Source organism: Pogoniulus pusillus, chromosome 4 (genome assembly GCF_015220805.1).
Source record: "Pogoniulus pusillus isolate bPogPus1 chromosome 4, bPogPus1.pri, whole genome shotgun sequence".
Classification (NCBI taxonomy): Eukaryota; Metazoa; Chordata; class Aves; order Piciformes; family Lybiidae; genus Pogoniulus; species Pogoniulus pusillus.
In genome coordinates, this window is record NC_087267.1 from 45,213,616 (window position 1) to 45,235,855 (window position 22,240).

Genomic DNA, 22,240 nt, shown 5'->3' on the forward strand with positions numbered 1-22,240 from the left:
AGGGTAGAGGGGGTGCAGAACCTCCCTCAACTTGCTGAGCACACTCTCCTTAATATACCCATTCCCTCCATTACCATGAATCATAGAATCATGGAAGCAACCAGGTTAGAAGGGATCTGGTAAGTGAGGATTCTTCCCATGTCCTCATGTTGAGAGCAGCCTCACAGGATGTTAAGGGTTGGAAGGGACCCAAAGAGATCATCCAGTCCAAACCCTCTGCCAGAGCAGGACAATACTATCTAACACAGAGGAACACATCCAGACAGAACCACCTCCTTTAGCATCTCACTTTCTACCAGAACATCCAGTGATGGTATCCTCTAGGGGTAAAACATTCTTAAGTGGTCTTCCCTATTTATGTGAGAGACAGGACTTTCTGATGGTGTCTGAAGTACCACAAACAAGCCACCTCATACAGAATTGCCTCCCAGCCCAAAAAGACAACAATCTAAAGACTGTGATAAGACTGATCAGGGTCATGGCAGAAATTTGCTCATGAAGAGGGATTAGCAGGAGCTCTAAGACCATAAGTTTCAGAGAAGAGATGAATGTGAAATGTTGATAAAGGTATATTAGAAAATGATAGAGGGATCTTTTGTTCTTTTTGTCTTGTAACACAAGAAAAAGCACAATTCCATAAGACAAATGGAACTAAAAGAAGGGGGGGGGAAGAAGGAAAAAGCAAGTTGATATAAGGAATTGCTTTCCCTTCGGTGCTGTATCATCATGGGATCTTTGGGTCACAGAACATATAAAGCCAAGGGAAGAAGCTGATGTACTCATGCAGCCTATGACTGCTAGAGGAATAGCCTACATTGTGTAGGTCATCACTGAGCAAATTCAGGATACATCCAGAAGACAGCAAAAGGTGCTTCTTTAGCCACTGAGCAAACTGCACTCTTTAGCTTGATGCAAATACAAATCCTTTGCCCAGCTCCACAGCAGCTGCTCATGGTAGCTGCACATCTGCTAGCGTGGCACACAGGGAGGCATTCGCTAGGAGCTGTGATTTATCTATCTGATGGTACTGGGGCTGAGGGAATGGCCACCAGAGCTGCAGAGATCATAGGAGATAAAGCTAAAGAACACAGTGCCAGGGGCCACATCCAGCCTGCAACTCACCCATCAAACCATTCCCTATCACATGGTATAGCTGTCAGGTGGGACCAGATCATAGAATCAGAATCATAGAATCAGCCAGGTTGGAAGAGACCTCCAAGATCATCCAGTCCAACCTATCACCCAGCCCTAAGCAATCAACTAGACCATGGCACTAAGTGCCTCATCCAGTCTTTTCTTGAAGACCCCCAGGGATGGTGCCTCCACCACCTCCCTGGGCAGCCCATTCTGTACGTGACATAGTCCGAGGAGGTCATAACAATGATCTGAAGACAGAGTGGAGGATGCTCAGCCTGGATAAGAGAAGGCTCCAGGCAGACATTCTTGTGGCCCTTCAGCACTTAAAGGGGTTGATAAGAAAGCTGAGGACAGCAGAGCCTGTGGTGACAGGACAAGGGATGATAGCTGGAAACTCAAGGAGGGGAGGTTTAGACTAAAGGAATACATATTTTACATTGAGGGTGGTGAAACACTGGAGCAGTTTGCCCAGAGATGTGCTAGATACCCTGTTCCTGGAAACACTGCATGTGGGGACAGTGACCACTGGAATTAAGTGCCAGAGAGCAAATAATGAGCTGTACAATGCTGCAACTGGGTATACTTTGCAACCTTGGGTGGAGATGGGTGTACACTGAAGAGACAGCTGCCAGTAGGGTCTATCTTCTGGCTGAGGCAATGACACCTCAGTTTTGGCCCTTCCACACAAACATCTTGATTATACTTAATAATTACAGCCCTCCCTAGAAAGAGACAGTGCTAAATGAGTCCAAACCACCTGGGCTACAAATGACCACCCCAAGATATTTCCTTTTGCCTCTATCCAGACAGATTGGGTTTGCCATTTGGAAACAGATCACTGCAGTGACCTGTTCCTCCTGGAACATGTCATCAGAGGGGTCCATGCTTTGCCTACCCTCCTAGCCCTCAGCCTTTTTTTTTACTTCCAGTTATGGACTGGATGATTTCTCCTAGAAACCAGAAGGATCCAGGGACAGAATTAGGTAGTCAGACTTCAGTCTTTCATCTCTATACTTCCACTGCATTTCAGTTGCTGCTTCTGGCTATTCTCAACCACTCCTTCCCAGAGGTGTCTGGAGATCACCACAGTTCAAAAGTCTCCGTAAGCCAGAGCTGAACTAGCTTGCCTGCAGCCTCCAGCTCCTAGCCCTTACAACCCCATCTCCCTGACCCTTCTCAGCCCACCACAGTAAGGAAGCCTCTGATCCAACACTGAGGGCAAGCTTCAGGCAGCATTTCTCCTCTCCATCCTGGAAAGCCATGCATGGAAGCCAGAAAGGGTGGCCAGCTGGGATGGTGCTGCCAGCAGCAGCCTGCAAGCACACAGAGAAGTAAGGGCTGAAGTAAAAACAGCAGAAGAGCATTGGGTTTGGAGGAGTTGAAGACAGCTCTGATAAATTCCTCCTTCCATTGCCCCTGCTTGGTCAGTAGCTCATGAAGCTCCCAGCTGACAGTTCTGTCAGGACATGGGGCCCCATATTGAGATTAAGCACCCAGAAATTGGAATGAAGAAGGCAAGTCAGCTCTCCTGCCTCCAAGGGCAACTCAAAGCTTTCTCTAGAGCCTGGTGCTCATTTCACATGGATGAATAGGATCTGTTCTCTGTAAGGGTGTCTCCCATTCTGTAAGGTAGACCTGCTCGTTGCTGGGGTCTGTAAGCACCACTCTGTGAGATCACAGAACGTCAGGGTCTGGAGGAGACCTCAACAGATCATCTAGTCCAACCATGTCATATCTAATCTCTTCCCCTGATATGAGGACCTGATGCTCAGACTTTATGCCTCCAGGAAGAGAGCTTGTTTTGGCCTTCTCTAGACAAAAATAATAGCAGCAGTCTTATGCTGCCTGCTTCCCACTGTACTAGCATGAGATGCCAGTGAAAGTGGAGCAGAGGGATATTAGCCCACATCTCTGCTGAATCCCCAAACACCTCTGTGATGCACAGCACTGCAAATACCCCTCACACACATGGGGAGAACGTAGTGGGTGAAGAGCAACAGATATTTGCAAAGAAAATGAGTGTCAGCTGGCTTCTGAGGAGCTGCACCCTGCAGTTCCCCTGAAACCAGCCAACAGATAGGGAAAAGTCTCACCCCTGTGCCCCTCTTTCTGCCCTGTGCAGTCATCACCAAATGCAACAAGCAAACCTCCTCCCTTCCTTTTTTGTCTCTTGCAAGCAAACATCTCAGTGCCAGGGGGAGAAGACCACAGTGTCTCCTGGTGATGGGCAAAGCCCCCCCCAGGAGAGTTCTACCTGCGTCACTGGAGTAGTGGAGAAGAGGAAAACAGCAAAGCTGTCAAGGAGGAGAGGTGTGCAGGGCTGGGGGAAGGCTGGAGATCTCTTGAATGCAATACAGATCTTATACACATGAGCTCGAATGATACATCCTCTGCCACTACCTCCCAACCTGGCAGCGGCTCAGGTGTTCCCTCGGTTCAGGTCCTGGCATCCACGTCTCCACTATGGATATTTCCCCCACCCCCTTTCTGGACAGCGTTGTACTAGGCTGGCAGCCTGCCATGCTCACGTCTGCCTCCCACTCCATCCCCGTCTGCCTTTGTTTCCAATCAGTTTAGGAAACAGCGCTGAGAACAATTAGAAAAGATAACGAGAAGGAATTACATAATTACAGCCCACCGCAGCCAAAGCCTTTGCGAAGGCTGAGCACTGCCTGAGGGAGGGAGAAGGATTTAATCACACTCTTTGTCTTGACTTCACTGTCTTAGCACCAGGAGATACCTGGAGAGAAGTCCCTGCTGCTGCCGGACGCTGCAAGCCAGCACAAAAAGGGTTTCACCCCTGCAAAAGCAGTTGGTCCTTTCTCCCTGCCTTATCTGTCTGGGGGAGGTTTCAGACTCAGCCCTGCCCAGCTGTCTCCTTGGATCACATCTGAGCAGCAGACTTCACCAGCGGCAAGAAGCAAGATGCTCAAGGAATTAATCTGCTCTCCAAGTCCCTACTAAGGCTTATGCAACAGTCCCCAGCTGAGCAAGTCCCTGGTGTGCCAGCAGAAAGATACCACAGAAGGGTGGGGGTTGGAAGGGATTTCTGAAGATCACCTACTCCAATCTCCCTGCTAAAATAGGGTCACCAGGAGCAGGTTACATAGGAACATGTCCAGCCAGGTTTCAAAGGTCTCCAGAGAAGGAGATACCACAATATTTCTGTGCAGAAATCATCCTGGATCAGGAGCAGTGTGGCCAGCAGGACAAGGGAGGTTATTCTGCCCCTGTACTCAGCACTGGTCAGGCCACACCTTGAGTGCTGTGTCCAGTTCTGGGCTCCTCAATGCAAGAGAAATGTTGAGGTGCTGGAAGGTGTCCAGAGAAGGGCACCAAAGCTGGTGAGGGGCCTGGAGCACAGCCCTGTGAGGAGAGGCTGAGGGAGCTGGGGGTGTGCAGCCTGCAGAAGAGGAGGTTCAGGGCAGAGCTCATTGCTGTCTACAACTCCCTGAATGGAGGCTGTAGCCAGGTGGGTTTGGGCTCCTCTGCCAGGCACTCAGCAACAGAACAAGGGGACACAGTCTCAATTGGTGCCAGGGGAGGTCTAGGCTGGATGTTAGGAGGAAGTTGTTGTCAGAGAGAGTGATTGGCATTGGAATGGGCTGCCCAGGGAGGTGGTGGAGTCACCATCCCTCGAGATGTTGAAGCAAAGCCTGGCTGAGGCACTTACTGCCATGGTCTGGTTGATTGTCTAGGGCTGGATGCTAGGTTGGCCTGGATGATCTTGGAGGTCTCTTCCAACCTGGTTGATTCTCTGACTCACAAAACTGCAAGCAAGTGAAGACACTGAGAGTGGCTCCACACCCTGGAGAAAAAAACAAAGCTATGCCTACACTATGTCCCTGCCTAGATCAAAATCCCTGTCCTGGCCAGATTTCCTGCAAGCAGCTGCAGTTCTGGTCGTGTGCATGCATCTGCAGCTGTGGGATGAACAATCCTCTATCTTGTCTCTGTGAACTCTCCTCTACCCCTCCCTTCCAAGTCCTCCACCCAGAGGGACCAGGCCACTTGTTATTTCGGTGGTGTTCCACAGGACCTGCACAGCGCTGCTGTGACACCACAGCCTGGGTTTCTCCAGGTGGTTCAGAGGTGAAGCCAGCCAAGCCAGCACTCAATAGCTGCTTTTTGCATTGCTAAACACCTGCCTAATTTCACCTATCCAATTCCCTTCTCCCTTCCTGTACAACAGGTTCACCACCTGCCACCTTTTACATTAGAGCTACCAGAAGAATACAATGCTAGAAAAGGAGACATTTACCCAGGAGGGCACTGTCTTGAATGCTTTTCTTTAGAGGATTTCAAAGCAATTCTGCTGTCATCATCCTCAGGTGGCTGGAGGCAGGGACTGCTATGTGAACTGATATTTGATCTGGCTTCAGAGAAGCTCTGAGCTCACTGCATCTTCCTTGTCATACATGCTGGGGTTGATTTGCTGCTCAGCCATTATTTCTAGGAGCAAAGAAGCATCCTCAAATTTAACACTGTGCTTGTTTGGCCGTAAGCAACTCTTAACAAACATTGGAGTAATTAAACATCTCCCAAAAGCATGAGATCTGGGACATGCCTTTGATATTTGCTCTGACTAGGAAGGCTCTCTCATCCTGACTCAGTGTGTCACAGATGTTAACTGCGAGTTCCCCTTCATTCTTTAACCTCCTGAGCTCAGCAAATCCACCCTTACCACGTCCTTCCTGATCTAGATGTAATTCAGAGCTTTTGAAATTAAAGCCCTTTCATGACACCTTCTGATTGAGACGTTCCTGCAGAAGGACTCTAGGGTTTTCGTGTTCCCTTTTAAGATGCAGTGAAACTGAGAACCTGTCCCAGCTTTGCAGGAGGGCTTGAAGTTTGAGAATCAGGAATGGGAAACTACACTCCACAGGACATGCAGGTAGCTAGACAACCTTGTAACAGGAGCAAAAGGCCTGGAGCAGTGGCTTCTTGGAGGTTCTCTCTCTGGTCTGGTTGATGACCTCCTGTGGTTCCCTCCTCACTTAGCAGGTCTTACTGCAGAGGTGAAACCCTAACGTGTCCTTGGGTAACACTATCTATTCTATCAGCTTGACAGGGTGCTGGGCCATCTCATTTGAACTGCACTATCACCTAGAAAGGTTGGACCAGATGATCCTTGAGGTCCCTTCCAACCTGCCATTCTATGATTTCAAATCAGGAGAGCAATCCAGGCTTGGGAAATTACACAGGTAAACACCACAGGCACTTCCAAACCGACCCATTGGAGATTCATCATCATGGGGAGTATTCAGACCTGAACCTGTATCACAATTTTAAGGTAACTTCAGTAAACTAATCATTAGATGCTGCTGCATCAGGCAGGGGGATGAAGAAGTCAGCTTTGGAGAGCAATACACAGCCAGTTACAGAGAGTGAGGTCTCCCCTCAGCCTCATTTTCCCCAGGCTAAATAATCCCAGTTCCCTCAGCTGCTCATCACAAGACAAATTCTCTAGACTCTTCACCAGCTTCACTGCCCATGCTTGGACATGCTCCAGCCCCTCAATGTCCTTCTTGTAGTGATGGTGAACGCCCCTGCCAAGGGCCTCTCTGTTGCAGAGCCTTTCAAATGCTACTAGCATCCCAGTTGGGTGTCCCTGGAAGTGTTGAAGCAAAGCCTGGTTGAGGCACTTAGTGCCATGGTCTGGTTGACTGGCTAGGGCTGGGTGCTAGGTTGAACTGGATGATCTCAGAGGTCTCTTCCAACCTGGTTGATTCTAAGACTTCCCTGGGATATTCTCCACTATTCCCTTTAGTGCCCAGCATCCTACTAACATTGTGTCTCACAGAAGCCCATCGAGACTCAACTCTGTTAGGATCCTTAGTAGATCTGTTCCATTGCTTGCCCACCCAGGAGGAGCTCCCACTTGAACAGCCCTTAATGAACTGAGCAGTTCCTCTTGGTGCCTTGCTGGTCCCAAGGACCCAGCTGCACAGCACCACTCCAGGAGAGCAGATCAACAATGCAACAGCAAAAATTATAAGAGTTGGGGGGGGGGGGGGAGAGAAGGGGAAAAAAATGTTTCAAAACCTGGACACATCAAGAGACTGTTTCCATGGCAACCTCATTCCTCCAGCAGCTCAAGCCTGTTTTAATCAGTGGCAGCATTCACCAATAAAGTCTGTTGGGGTCTGCACTTCCTTCCTGTGTATCTGTTCTGGGATGGATGAGGCCATGTGTCCCCAGAGGCAGAAATGATGATGATGATGGTGATTGTTTCCTGTGGGGCTTCTGTAGCAAAGATGCTGTGATATCCACCCTGTGTCACAGAATGGGTACAAGACAGTGCCCTGGGCACACACACACCTCTGCAACCACCCTGTTCCCCCTTCCAGAACACCTCAGTCCAAGTAGCTTCACAATTTCTTTGGCCTGCCATCAGCAAGCCCTTAGTGGCTTGCAAAGCTGCCCCAAAAGTTGTAAGCTAGCAGTACTGCTTGTAGATCTCAAACCACAGTAAAGGCAGGAGCAGTGAGGAAGGTCTGTGGTTAGTAGCATATAGTGTGCCAACGGGGCTGTGTGGAGGTAGTGAACAGAGGGGGTGAAGAGATCCATCCTCAGCACTGGACACAGGGGATCTTGTTAAAAATGGTTATTTCCCCAGGTCTTGTTCAGGTACACTTTGTTCTTTGTCACCTGGAGCCTGCAAGGTGACAAACTGCAAGACAATGCCTCATGGCAGTTTTCATGTTGCTTGTTATGTTGTTATTTCTAAGGAGTCCAACTGGTTCAACTCCAGAACAGCAGGTCTGGTTTGGAGGGCTTAAATCAGCTTCCAGCTGAAGTTCACCTCAGCTTCCCTGGGATTTCAGAGTACAGATTTAAAGAGTCTAACCCAAGTAGTCAAAACTGCCCAATGCCCTTAGCCTCCATTCTGAAGAACCTCTATGCAAAAAAACCAAGCATAAAAACCAAGCACAAAACATTCCAAACCTTGACTAGAAGTCTTCATGCTCACTGTCATCTATCACTCTGGGGTCTGGATTAAAACTGGACAAATTTTTGACAGGGATACAGTTATCATCAATCACCATAGGGATGTTTGAACTGTGGAGGCCCAGAACCAGAGAATCAGTCAGGGTTGAAAGGGACCACAAGGATCATCAAATTCCAACCCTCCTGCCATGGCCACAGACACCCTACCCTAGATCAGGCTGGCCAGAGCCCCTCATCCAGCCTGGCCTTAAGCACCTCCAGGGACAGGGCCTCAACCACCTCCCTGAGCAACCCATTCCAGGCTCTCACCACTCTCATGCTGAAGAGCTTCACCATCATGTCAGTCATACCCCAGACTCCACATGTAGCCTCAATAACACAGAGTAGAGGGGAAGAAAGTCCCTCGACATGCTGGTCACACCCTTAATGCACAACACCTTAGCAAACCATGAAGCTCCTTGCCTCAGGGCATGCTGGATGCTCAAGGTCTGCATGACTTCACAGAGCATGCAGGCAGATTGGGAGAAGAAAAATCCACTGCAAGCATTAAATACAGTAGCAGCATATAAACCATCCCAGCAGCTCCTCGTGAACATCTCTTCCCTGGTGGCAAACTGTCCCCAATGCTTCTGTGCACCTTCACTTCAGCTTCTGCTCACTGTAAATATTTCACACAGCTTGTTCTCTCCAGAGACATCCTCCCCCCCCTCCCCAACATTGCCTTGGCTCAGCACTGCACAGCTGAACACCAGCCAAGGTTAACAAATTTGAGTGAAATGTCAGGGCTTAGCCCTTCCTTCCTTCTCTGGCACCCTCCAGAGGGTAGATTCATGCTCCACAAGCCACAGGGTGTTGTTGTATTTGTTTTTTCTTGCAGGGAGCTATTCCCATTTAATGCTTTGCCTGACAGCTGCTGTGATTAATAGATGATGTGCCAAAAGCCACATACTATTATTATTATTATGGCAACATTTAGAGGTCATAACCACGAGTAGAGCCTCATTGTGCCACTGCTGGAAATGGTCCCTGACAGAGCAAACCTCCATCGAAGTGTGCAGTTCTGGGAATGAAGGGGAAATATATACAAAATCTAAGTCTTGGGGGATTTTTTTCCACAGTATCATTTACAAGGTAAGCAGTGGAAGAAAATAACTCTGTCTCTCAATACCTTCATGTCCAATGTGCTAGACATGCTGTCCACCAGCTGGGGATTGACCTTCATGCACGATCATTCCAACACTGCAGAGGGTACAAGCATCTATACAGGGGTTTGGGTCAGTGGGTTAGATTGCATCTGCAAGGTTAGGCTGCCACATCCATAAGGAAAATAAAACAGACCTCAAAGAAAGAAACAAACAAAGCCCAACAACAAACCACCACCACACAACACCACACACACATAAAACTCTGTTAGTCAGTGTTGAAAAGCCATGCCTTTAGGACAGCCTTCCTAGCCCATACTGGAGAGCTCTCCTTTTTGTCACATGCATGTTAACAGAATGACCTGCCTAAAAAAGATGAACCTTCAAAAGCTTGAGTGTTTTCTTAATTTCTTCATTTCATTTACCTTTTTAAGAGCCATCACTTACAGACCAGGCCATGCAGAAGCTGTTTTGTTCCCAAGTGCTCTCACAATATGATTCATTCATGACAAACATGAGTTTCTTTTGCTTTCTCAGCCTTGAATCTCTATTGGCAAGGGATGGATGAGGGCAGCTTTCCTATCTCCTATTCTTTCTTGCCATATTCTGCTCTACCCACCACATGATGGCCGAGACATAACTCTTGATCTCAGCTTTGCATTATCCAAGCAAAGTCCTGAGTTCTCCTATCTTCTCACATTCATAGCTTTTGATCTCAGCTTTCTGTTATCCAAGTGGAGTCCTGAATTCTTCTATCCTCTTACATTATATCATAGAATCAACCAGGTTGGAAGAGACCTCCAAGATCATCCAGTCCAACCTAGCACCCAGCCCTGTCTAATCAACTAGACCATGGCAGCAAGTGATCCATTCTGATTTGTAGGTGACTAGGGACATCACCGGAGGCAGAGCAGGGCCTCAAACCCAACCTCTATTTTGTTTGGGGCAGGAGTGTTGCTCTCTCCAAATACATGAATGGAAACTGAAGACAGAAGGGAATCACAGAACCGACCAGGTTGGAAGACATCTCCAAGCTCATCCAGTCCAACCTAGCACCCAGCCCTAGCCAATCAACCAGACCATGGCACTAAGTGCCTCATCCAAGCTTTGCTTGAACACCTCCAAGGACAGTGACTCCACCACCTCCCTGGGCAGCCCAGAGCAAACAGCTTTTGTCTGTATATGCAAGGTGGAAGCACAGTCACATCCAGAGTAAAATCTCTACCCAGTGTTATTTCCAACAATACACAAAGGGAAGAACAGATGAAAAGAGTGCAAAGGAGAAGGATTTCTGAAACTACATATTGATGTAGCACATGAATGACTGGTAGGGTGCTATTGACTGGTGCTCCTTTCTATACCCAACAGGCATAAATCCTCCACTATCACACAGCACTGAGATCTCAGGATGGTTTATTATTAAGTAGGAGCCACTTTCACTTCAAAATAGAATAAATCAGTAAATAACAGCAAGCACCACTACAGCAAAGCTGCCTTGCATCCTGGTGGGATATTACATTTATCTGAGCCTGTCAAACCACCTAAGCTTGACTCCGCAAAGGAAATTACATTGTGATACGCAATGTCCGACTCTAGAAAGAAAGTTGTTCCCCAATAAAACCCAATTGGCCTTCTTTTTGTAGTGCTGTCTTTGAACTAACCAGCCTGAAACTGCCTAAAAAAGGTCTGACATGTAATTTAGACTATGGTGAAGGATTATAATTTCACTTAAAGAGGAGAGATCGTCAACTGAATCAGAAAATAGTTACAGCCCTGGCAAGCGAGTTTAATACCATAACACTTCTGGGATGATGAAATAAGTAATTCTTCCTGGTATACCTCAAGAAGAAAAAAAGCCCAAACACAAAAGAACAGAAGGAAAAAAAAACACCACATAACCCAACAATAAATCCACCATGACTTCCTGCAATGATCCTGCGTGGAATCAATCCAATATCTCCCCGCATGGACAGGTATTAAGCATCCCTTGTTTGTGCAAAGGGCTATCAAATGAAAGCTGAGGCTTGGAAGCACTTTGGAGTTATTGGCTTTTCCACGCTCATGAAAAAGTCATCGTGTTTATCTCCCTAGGAAGAAAAGGAGGAAGCAAAGAAAAATTCTTCTTACAAATAAAAAGACCCCAAACACCACCAAAAAGCGCACACAACTGACAGCTTGGAGGCAAGAGCTGTGTGGCATGCTCAAGGAAAGCAGAGCACAAAGCCATCCCCAGCAGAACTCCAGCTAGCAACAGCCTGTGGAAATCCTTCCCTTTTCTTACCCATGCAGCTAAATAGCATGGAAAGAAAATGAAAGTCAACAAGCAGCAGAGAGGGTTTTATCAGCCCTCCACAAAAGTTGAACTGCTCCTAGGAGCTGCTTTTTTGCCCTTTCTGAGCAATTCAGCAGGGACAGAAAGGATGTTTTCTCCTCCACACACCACCCATGATTCCAGAGTGGGATTTGATCTTTCAAAAGGAAGTTTCAATCTCCATGAATAAAAGCAGCTGCTGGAAAGATTATTCACCTGCCATGTAACCTAGACAGGAGGGAGCTGACATCTCACAGTAGGTTTGTGATAGAGCAGCTTTTACCCCAGGTACCTCCCCCCCCCAAGTATAGACTCATGGAATCATTCTGGTTGTAAAAGACCTTTAAGATCAAGTTCAACTACTATTTCCAGTCTACCCAGCCTGGTGCAGAAACACGTCCCTCAGCACCACATCTCTGCATCTTTCAAACACCTACAGGAATGGGGACTCAACCACCTCCCTGGGGATCTTGTCCCAGACTTTGAGAGCCCCTTCAGCCAAGAATTTTCTTCCAATGCCCAAGCTAACCTCCCCTGATTTAACTTAAGACCGTTTCCTCTCACTATCACTTGCTGCTAGGGAGAGACCAACTCCCCACCTCACTCCAAACTCCTTTCAAGCAGACATCAGTAATGGATTTTCACCAATTATAGGAAAGAAGCTCCCTTCAGTTCTTTCTTCTCATGTCCTACTCACATCTTGAGTATTAACTACAGCCTGCACTGTCCCTTTCTCCCCCAGCTAATCTGTTTCTGCTTTCACTGAAAGAGCAAAAGACTTCACTTCAGAAGAAACCTTGTTTATTTAACTCCTACATGTAACTGTGCAAAGGCAAGGCTCCATCTCATGGTTATTAGAAACCTCATAACTCTCCTCCCACTGAACCTGAAGGCCATTTGTTGCCTGTTCTGATCTTCCTTCACATTCTCCCTGCTATTTGACTTTCCCCCAATTACTTGTTACAGAATTTGCAAAGAGACATTCAGGGATAACTTTGTAGATAACTCTAGGTTTGTCATCTACTGGGAGGAAAAAATAATAGCTTTGAATAAAAAACCCAGAAATTTAAACTAGGAGGATAAGAGGTGATAAGAACATCCATGTCCTGCTGTCAAGCAGCTTAGTGTAGCCTTTACCCTTCATATAAAACCAAGAAATAATCAAGGGCTTCTTTTATTTGAAGAGAGTCAGAAATAAGTCCTCCTTCAGCCCATCATTTTTGAAGGTGCTCTCCAAAACATGAGTGATGGAAACAATTTGTTGCTATCAGTAAATTCCTGCCTTCCCATTTTCCCTCCAGACAGCCCTATTCAAGTACCTAGCTACACTCTGCTTTCCTTCTCTCTGAGCTGGCAGGTCTCCTTTTCATTCTCAGGTACGATACAAGGAAACTTGGAGAAAAAAAAGGAAGGCAGTTCCATCCTCCCAGAAGAGAGCAACCACCTCCATGCATCTACAGACACTAAGAGAGCACAGCATCCTCTCAAGAAAAACCAAGGCAAAGCACAAAGATTGGGTGAGAACCATTGCTATGATATTTGTGGATGATGCTTTACTGTAAGCAGAGCTAGCACTGCACTTGGCACAAGAAAGTGCTTCATGCCCAGTTCTGGGCCACTCAATTCAAGAGAGACTTTGAGGTGCTGGAATGTGTCCAGAGAAGGGTGACAAAGCTGGTGAGAGCCCTGGAACACAAATCCTATGAGGAGAGGCTGAGGGAGCTGGGGGTGTGCAGCCTGCACAAGAGGAGGCTTAGTGCTGACCTCATTGCTGCTGACTACCTAAAGGGAGGCTGTAGCCAGGTGGGGTTGGTCTCTTCTACCAGACAACCAGAAGAGAACAAGGGGACACAGTCTCAAGTTGTGCCGAGGGAAGTATAGGCTGGATGCTAGGAGGAAGTTGTTGTCAGAGAGAGTGATTGGCATTGGAATGGGCTGCCCAGGGAGGTGGTGGAGTCTCTGTGGCTGGAGGTGTTGAAGCCAAGCCTGGCTGAGGCACTTAGTGCCATGGTCTGGTTGAACGGATAGGGCTGGGTGACAGGTTGGAAAGGATGATCTTGGAGGTCTCTTCCAACCTGGATGATTCTATGATTTGATGCCTAATGTACTAAAATAACACCCTGCCCTAGTCCCAAATCACAAAATAACACTGTGCTAGGGGTAGGAAGTGACCTCTGGGGATCATCTAGTTCCAACTTCCCCACTCAAGCAGGATTGCATAGGAATATGTCTGTCCTGAACCCGACATCTGCTAGTTCCATGAGAAAATTCCTAGTTCTTACACTGGAAAAGACAGTAAGTAAATGATCTCCACCCACTTTCCATTGAAATGGCTCCACTTATTCCCAAAAAGAGCCCATCAAAAGATCACAGTGTTGGAAACTGGATTTCTCACAAGGGAAAAGATCATACAATGGCTTTGGTTGGAAGGGACCTTAAAGATCGTCTAGTTCCAACCCCTTCTGCACCAGTAGAACTGGTCAAGGTGGGATCACAGACTAACAGTGTCTCACACCTTATGAAAAGAGGCCTGTAGTTCTACTGCACTGCCTAGGAATTTAATCCCACATAAAAGACACTTGGCACAACTACTGTGGTTTGATCTTTCACTACCCAGCTGCCACTAATTCCTATCATAAGAACATCAGAACCATAGAATGGTTTGGGTTGGAAGAGACCTTAGAGATCATCTAGTTCTAAACACCCTGCCATGGGCAAGGACATCTTCCATCAGAACAGGTTGCCCAAAGCCCGGGCCAACCTAGCCTTGACAAGGAGCAATGGGTGTAAATTGCAGCAAAAGAGGTTCCACCTCAACACAAGGGGGAACTTCTTGACTGTAGAGGTCCCAGAGAACTGGAACAGGCTCCCCAGAGAGGTTGTGGCATCTCCTTCTCTGGAGCCTTTCAAGGCCTGTCTGGATGTGTGCCTCTGTGACCTGTATTAGATAGTATTGTCCTGCTCTGGCAGGGAGGTTGGACACAATGATCTCCTTGGGTCCCTTCCAATTCCTAACATCCTGTGAACCTGTGATCTCCAGGGATGAGGCATCCACAACCTCCTCAGGCGACCTCTCCCCGTGCCTCATCACCCTCACTATGAAGAATTTCTTCCTAAACAGAGGAATAATGCTGAGACTGTCTGTAAGGACACCTGTCCCAGTTTGCAGTTCATCTTTAACCCATTCAGGCTTTACACCATGCTTCCATGCTTGATGACAACAACAACTGCCTCTTCATCAAACCTCTTCTCCCCTCACCGAAATTTACATCATCCAGGACTTCATCCTGGACAGATCCATCTCGGTTACACCAGAACACATCCAAATACAAACAGCAAACCCAAGATTGAGATCCCCCTCCCTCCTCCTCAACAGCACAGCTACTTTGTCTCTCCCCTTTTTGGTTCTGCACATCTCTTATGCGCATTTTCATGAGGAGCATTTTGCAAGCGATCTGTTGATTCATTGTATTAGAATTGCAAACAAATGGTAGCATTTCCCCTGCACGCTCTTCTTTCAGAAGCCAGCATTGATTTCCTTGCATTGTGGAGCTACTTGACTGACACTTCTAGCTGATTTGAACCCTTGAAGATTTCTCACTGAAACCACTCCTGCTCATCAGTTCTTCTCCAAGGACTCAAGGGCTTGCGGGAGGATCAGGCACCTGGATGAGTTTACTCAGTGCCCACATTACCCTGTCCTATATGTGATTTACAATGCTTTGCCCTGAAATCAGAATCTGACGGCCCAAAATGGGGACTGAGGGTCCAAATTCAGATCTGTCCCTGTTGTAATTTTACTACTGACTTCAATGCCTTCGGTGTGTCAGATGGGCGCTGCGTTTTTATCCCATCCAGACCTTCAAAGGGCCCTTGATGCTCTAGGCAGTCGATGCACTATTTAATCTTTCAAGCAGTGGGATTCTTTCTCTTGGGTGTTTTTGTCTTTTTCTTTTCTCCAAACAGACAAATGTGAATGTGCCATGGCTGCTGTTATGCTTAAAACCACCACACCACAATCTCAGCCCCCTCTGCTGCTCCTCATCAGACATTCTCCCCCTCTACTCCACTCTGGTGAGATTCCACCTGGAGTACTGCATCCAGTTCTGGAGCCCCTATTACAAGAGGAATGTGCAGATGCTGGAGTGTGTCCAGAGAAGGGCCACAAGGATGCTCAGAGGACTGCAGCAGCTCTGCTATGAGGACAGACTGAAAGAGTTGGGGCTGTGCAGGCTGCAGAAGAGGAGGCTGCAAGGTGACCTTCTTGTGGCCTTCCAGTAGCTGAAGGGGACCTACAAAAGAGCTGGGGAATGATTTTTTAGGCTCTCAGGGAGTGACAGGACTTGGGGAACGGAGCAAAGCTGGAGGTGGGGAGAGTGAGAATGGAGGTGAGGAGGAAGTTGTTGAGCAGGAGAGTGGTGAGAGGCTGGAATTGGCTGCCCAGGGAGGTGGTTGAGGCCCCATGGCTGGAGATGTTTAAGGCCAGGCTGGATGAGGCTGTGTGCAGCCTGCTCTAGGGTAGGGTGTCCATGCCTATGGCAGAGAAGTTGGAACTAGACTCTCTTTAAAATCCCTCCCAAGGCAACCCATTCTACAATCTATGCTTTGGGACCTTTATATCAAAACCGTGCATGCTCTGGAAAGCAGACCAAAGTGGAGCTTGCTTTGAGCTCTTGAGGAAGAGATGGGTGATAAACCCTTCCACACCTTCTCCTCTCCCTTTGGTGACTGCATAACTGAACCTTAATTTAGCTGGACTCAAATTAGTGTTGTGCAGGGAACTTGAGGTATCTCAGTGCAGTAATGCAAGCCCAAAGCTGCTCTTCTGCCTCCCACGCAGATCTCTGAAAGCCTGGCCCAGTGCCATGAACAGTGACATCTCCTGGGTGTGCTGCTCCTCAGACTGGTTGATTGATTTTATTGCTGTGGCAGAGAATAGCAAGCATGAAGTGCTCAGTGTACCAAAATGACATTTGTGTAACTTGGACTGTAAATACTCAGTGACATGCTGATGTTGGTGCTCGTGTAAGAATGTTAAGAGGCTATTAGTTTCATTATTGCTTCATCAGCAGTGAGCAGCACTGCTCTGCTTCTCTGCAGCCCAGCTGCTTGGCTGCTGAGATGTCCCCCAGAGAGGAAACTGGGAATGAAGGACAATGTTGAAGAGGCCAAAGGCTGGTGCATGGAGGGGCACAACCCTACACAACATCTGAGCACAGCTGGAGCCAATGATCAGGTTCCCTGCCTGGTGAATGTGGGGCAGGCTGTGGATGGAGTCTACCTGGACTTCAGCAAAGCCTTTGACACCATCTGCCACAACAAACTCCTGGCACAGCTGGCAGCTCCTGGCTTGGACAGATTCACTCTGTGCTGGGTCAAGAAGTGGCAGGAGGGCCAGGCCCAGAGAGAGGTGGTGAATGGTGCCACATCCAGCTGGCAGCTGTCACTAGTGGTGTTCCTCAAGGATCAGTGCTGGGCACAGTCCTGTTCAATATCTGTATTGATGATCTGGACAAGGGGATTGAGTCCAGCATCAGTAAGTCTGCAGATGACACAAAGCTACGATCAGGTGTGGAGCTGTTGGAGGGCAAGAGAGCCTTGCAGAGAGACCTTGCCAGGCTGGATGGGCAGAGGTCAATGGGATGAGATTGAACAAGGCCAAGTGCAGTGTTCTGCACTTTGGCCACAACAACCCCAAGCAGCACTACAGGCTGGGGACAGAGTGGCTGAAGAGTAGTCAGGCAAAAAGAAAACTGGGGGTGCTGGTATAGAGTAGCTGAAGATGAGGCAGCAGTGTGCCCAGGTGGCCAAGAGAGCCAATGGCAGCCTGACCTGGATCAGGAGCAGTGTGGCCAGTAGGACAAGGGAGGTTATTCTGCCCCTGTACTCAACACTGTTCAGGCCACATCTTGAGTGCTGTGTCCAGTTCTGAGCCCCTCAATTCAAGAGAGATGTTGAGATGCTGGAAGGTGTCCAGAGAAGGGCAAGGAAGCTGGGGAGGGTCCTGGAGCACAGCCCTGTGAGGAGAGGCTGAGGGAGCTGGGGGTGTGCAGCCTGCAACAGAGGAGGCTCAGGGCAGAGCTCATTGCTGTCTACAACTCCCTGAAGGGAGGCTGTAGCCAGGTGGGGTTGGGCTCTTCTGCCAGGCAAGAGGCAACAGAACAAGGGGACACAGGTTCAAGTTGTGTCAGGGGAGGTCTGGGCTGGATTTTAGGAGGAAGTTCTTCACAGAGAGAGTGATTGGCATTGGAATGGGCTGCCCAGGGAGGTGGTGAAGTCACTGTCTCTGGAGGTGTTGAAGCCAAGACTGGATGAGGCACTTAGTGCCATGGTCTGGTTGATTGGCTAGGGCTGGGTGCTAGGTTGGACTGGATGATCTTGGAGGTCTCTTCCAACCTGGCTGATTCTGTGATTCTATATACAATAGCTGCCTTTATGAGTCTTAAATTGATAGGGTGTCTGGAAGACCTATCTGGTGTCCCAGACTTGAACTGAATCTATGTGGATAAAATGCCTTCAGCCCCTTCTTGATTACTCAAGTGAGCATTATCAATCATCTTTGCTTTGTTTCTCTTGCCTTCTCTTTCATGTCTCTCTTCTCATCCTTAGAAAACCCTGCTACAAATCTGAAAAACTGTTTCTCAGCATCAATATAACTCAACCTTTCCCTCTGCCCTTAAAAGTCATGCACAGCCAGGACAGAAAAGACCCTGTTTCACCTCTTCTTCAATACAACTCCCAAGATTTATGAGAATGTCTAAACCTGTGGGATTTATGGACACCAAATGTCTTCATTGCTTATTTTATCAATTCCCTTTCTTTTTTATACACACTCTGACAGAGTTCATCATAGGTCAGGATCCAGAATGTCTCAGACTCCAAGAAGTCAGATCAGGAGGGGAGAAAAAGACTTGTAAAGTCATCCAAGTCTGACCCCCTTTTACTGCAAGAAGGAAGAGGTTCCCTTGGGGAGGCCAAGGAGAAAGAATACAGAGAGATGGCTCTTGTAGTAGGAAAACTGCTAGCCCAATGAGTTGAAAAAGTGACAGGCTGATAAGAAGTAGCTGGAGTACGAGGAATAACTTCCTGACAGCAAGATCTATCAAGCTTCAGGAGAGAGGCCCAGGGAACTGCTGGTCAAGCAGACCAGAAATCAAGCCACTTAAGCTAGAACACATTGGAAGCAAACCTGCAGTAACCAGGAGAATAAACCAGCAGCAAGCTCTTCACAGCAAGCCTCTCCCCTAGCTAATAATTCATGAGGAGATACCAGGAGACACAAACAGTGTCCAAGGAGGAATGCAGTTGACTTACCCAACTTCACTGAATGAACATGCAACTGCTACAGCTTAGGTAGCCCTTCAGAACTAGTGTAGCTGAACTGCATTGATCTGAAAAATGCCTAGCATGCAAATTCCTGGTGAGTCCTGGCCAGAAGCAGCAGCCAAGCAAGATTTACCATTACACAGGTTCTTGCAAACAGAAATGTTGCAGCAATTCATGCTGCAGGTCTCCCAACCTTCGGGAGATCCCAGGAAGGCAGTGAGCATTATCCAGTGGATTGTGGAAAATAAAGCACCAGTCTTTACCAGAAGAAAGCTTTACCTGACCTCTTCCCACAGCTTTCATCTAAGATGGAAGGTGTACAGAGAAAGGTGACAAAGCTGGTGAGGGGCCTGGAGCACAGCCCTGTGAGGAGAGGCTGAGGGAGCTGGGGGTGTGCAGCCTGCACAAGAGGAGGCTCAGGGCTGACCTCATTGCTGTCTACAAATACCTGAAGGGAGGCTGTAGCCAGGTGAGGTTGGGCTTTTCCCCCAGGCACCCAGCAAGAGAACAAGGGGACACAGTCTCAAGTTGTGCCAGGGCAGGTCTAGGCTGGATGTTAGGAGGAAGTTGTTGTCCGAGAGAGTGATTGGCATTGGAATGGGCTGCCCAGGGAGGTGGTGGAGTCACTGTCACAGGCTCACAGGATATTAGGGGTTGGAAGGGACACAAGCAGATCATCCAGTCCAACCCCCCTGCCAGAGCAGGACCGCACAATCTAGCACAGATCACAGAGAAACACATCCAGAGAGGCCCTGAAAGGCTCCAGAGGAGGAGGCTGCACAACCTCTTTGGGCAGCCTGTTCCAGCGCTGTGAGACCCTTACAGTCAAGAATTTCTCCCTTGTGTTGAGCTGGAACCTCCTGTGCTGCAACTTACACCCATTGCTCCTTGTCCTATCCCAGGCAGCAGTGAGCAGAGCCTGTCCCCCACTCCTCGCAGCCTTCAGATACTTACAAACATTTATCAAATCCCCTCACAGTCTTCTCCAGACTAAGCAGCCCCAGGTCCCTCAGCCTCTCCTCATCAGGCAGTGCCCTCCTGTCCCCTCATGATCCTCATGGCCCTCCACTGGACCCTCTCCAGCAGATCCCTGTCCCTCTTCAACTGGGGAGCCCCAAACTGAACACAGTATTCAAGATGAGAGGTCCATCCCTGGAGGTGTTCAAGAAAAGCCTGGATGAGACACTTAGTGCCATGATCTAGTTGATTGGACTGGTCTGGGTGATAGCTTGGACAGGATCAACCTGGTTGATTCTGATTCTGTGGTTTAGTGGTAGTGGTTTAGCAGCAGGGATGGGATTGTGAGCTTTAGGCAAGCAGTTGGACATGAAGGTCTCAAAAGTCTCTTCCAACCTCAGCAGTTGTATTATTCTATGATCATTGGTCAAGCATTGGAACAAGCTGCCCAGGCAGGTGGAGTCACCATCTCTGGAGGTTAGGAGATGCTGCCTCAGAAAAATTGAGTGCACCTGCCTTTGGAGATTGCAGAAGTACTCATCTATACCATAGCCCCTGAACCAAAATTCACATTCATTCACTGGTTCTGCCTCACTGTCTGACCTTGAGAAAGTCCTTTAATCTCTCTGTGCCTCTGGATCTGCATAAATATAATTATTACAGCTGATATTTTATGGGGAAGAGACTGCTACTGTATAAAGCACCATTCTAAAATGCCCTTTTCAAATCCTTCATTAGGAACAGAAAAACGTTCCACGGGGGGGCAAAAATTCAGAATCTTGTTAAAGCTTTTCCCAGCATCTCAGTGCATTGGCCTAACTCTCAGTGCACACTACATTTAGTGCAGAATTTGAGCCTGTGTTCATAAAATCTCTCAACTTACTCCAGTGGCAGCTAGAAGGTCTGATGATGAATTGCATCTAATTAGTTATTTTGTCATTTGCAAAAGATAGCTGGATAATAAATCACTATTTTCTAGATAGAAAACTTTTGACTTAGCATCTCCCCCTCCTTCTTAATCAACTTTGGAGCCATTCATTAGGTTTTCACCCACAAATCCTTCTTTTTTTGCCAACTATTGTCAAGCCAATGACATTTTTCAGGTTAAAATAAAGCTGGAGCTTAGACAGTTATTTTCTTATTTAAGAGGAAAAAAAATTCCCTTGATTAGTGTCAGCCACAGAAAAAGAAATTCATCTTAAAGCTTATCTTCTGTAAAAGGAACACCAGTACAATTTTTCACTCTATTCCAACTCCTCCATAGAGAAAGCAAAGGCAGGGGGTTGTTGACAGCACTACTTGCAAGAGCAGCTCTCCTCTGTCTCAGGTTATAATCTCTAGGGAAGATGGTAAGAATAAAAGGGGAGTTTCTGAACATTCTTCATAGAATAGAGTCATAGAACTGTTGAATCATAGCATCAACCAACTTGGAAGAGACCTCCAAGATCATCCAGTCCAATCCACCACCTAGGCCTATCCAGTCAACTAGACCATGGCACTAAGTTTGGGAGAGACTTTTGAGATCCTCCAGTTCAACCACTTGCCTAGAGCCCACAATCCCACCACTCCTGCTAAGCTGCTACCACTAAACCACATCCCTCAGTGCCACATCCACATGCAGGGATGGTGACTCCACCTCCCTGAGCAGCCTATTCCAGTTTCTGATAGGCAATTTTTCTTCAAAGAAAGGGTTAACATCCAACTTGAACCTCTCTTGGCACAACTTGAGCCCATTTCCTCTTGTCCTGTTACTTATTGTATGTATGAAGAGGTTGACCTCCAACTCACCCCAACCTCCTTTGAAGTAGTTGTAGAAGATGAGGTCTCCTTTCAGCCTCCTCTTCTGAATGCTAAACAGTCCCAAGTTCCCTCAGCTGTTCCTCATATGACTTGTGTTCAAGGCCATTCACCAGCCATTCACCCTTCTTTGGAGACTCTTCAGCAACTCAACATCCTTCCTGTAGTGAAGGATCCAAAACTGAACACAGTATTCCTGGTCTGGCCTCACCAACGTCAAGTAAAGACTGACAATCAGATCCCTAATCCTACTGACCCCATTACTCCTGACACAAGACAGGATGCCACTGGCCTTCATGCTGGCATCCTTCCTCCACTGGCACTGCATGGTCCCTCCCAGAGGCAAAATACTTAACATGCAACTGCAGAGTCCAGACAAAACAAAGGAAGAGACTGATCTGCTCTGAAAGCTCCACTCCATCCTACTAGTTTTTTCCTATCTGATGGTACAAATTGTTGAGCAGATCTTCAGCTGCCATTCATTTCAACCGCTGAGACAAGTCTCTTCTGCATGAAGCCACCACAGCTCAATCACTGTCACTCACTTATTGCCCACATTGTTCATATTAAAAACTTACTCAGATCTGAGCAAGTACAGCACAGAATCATAGAATTATCT

General features: G+C 47.7%; 1 protein-coding gene across 5 annotated transcripts in view; it reads right to left on the reverse strand.

Annotated features, from left to right (window-relative positions):
- PLXNA4 (plexin A4) overlaps positions 1 to 22,240 on the reverse strand; it is a 611,173-nt gene that overhangs the window by 485,346 nt on the left and 103,587 nt on the right. The window contains exon 4 of one of the 5 annotated variants that reach the window (XM_064142729.1): positions 10,627 to 11,317. The exons of the other annotated variants lie outside the window; for them this stretch is intronic. Coding sequence (XP_063998799.1) covers positions 11,237 to 11,317 — 81 coding nt within the window. The 3' untranslated portion in view covers positions 10,627 to 11,236. Of the gene's footprint in view, positions 1 to 10,626; positions 11,318 to 22,240 lie in introns of those variants that run through there. 5 annotated transcript variants of the gene reach the window in all.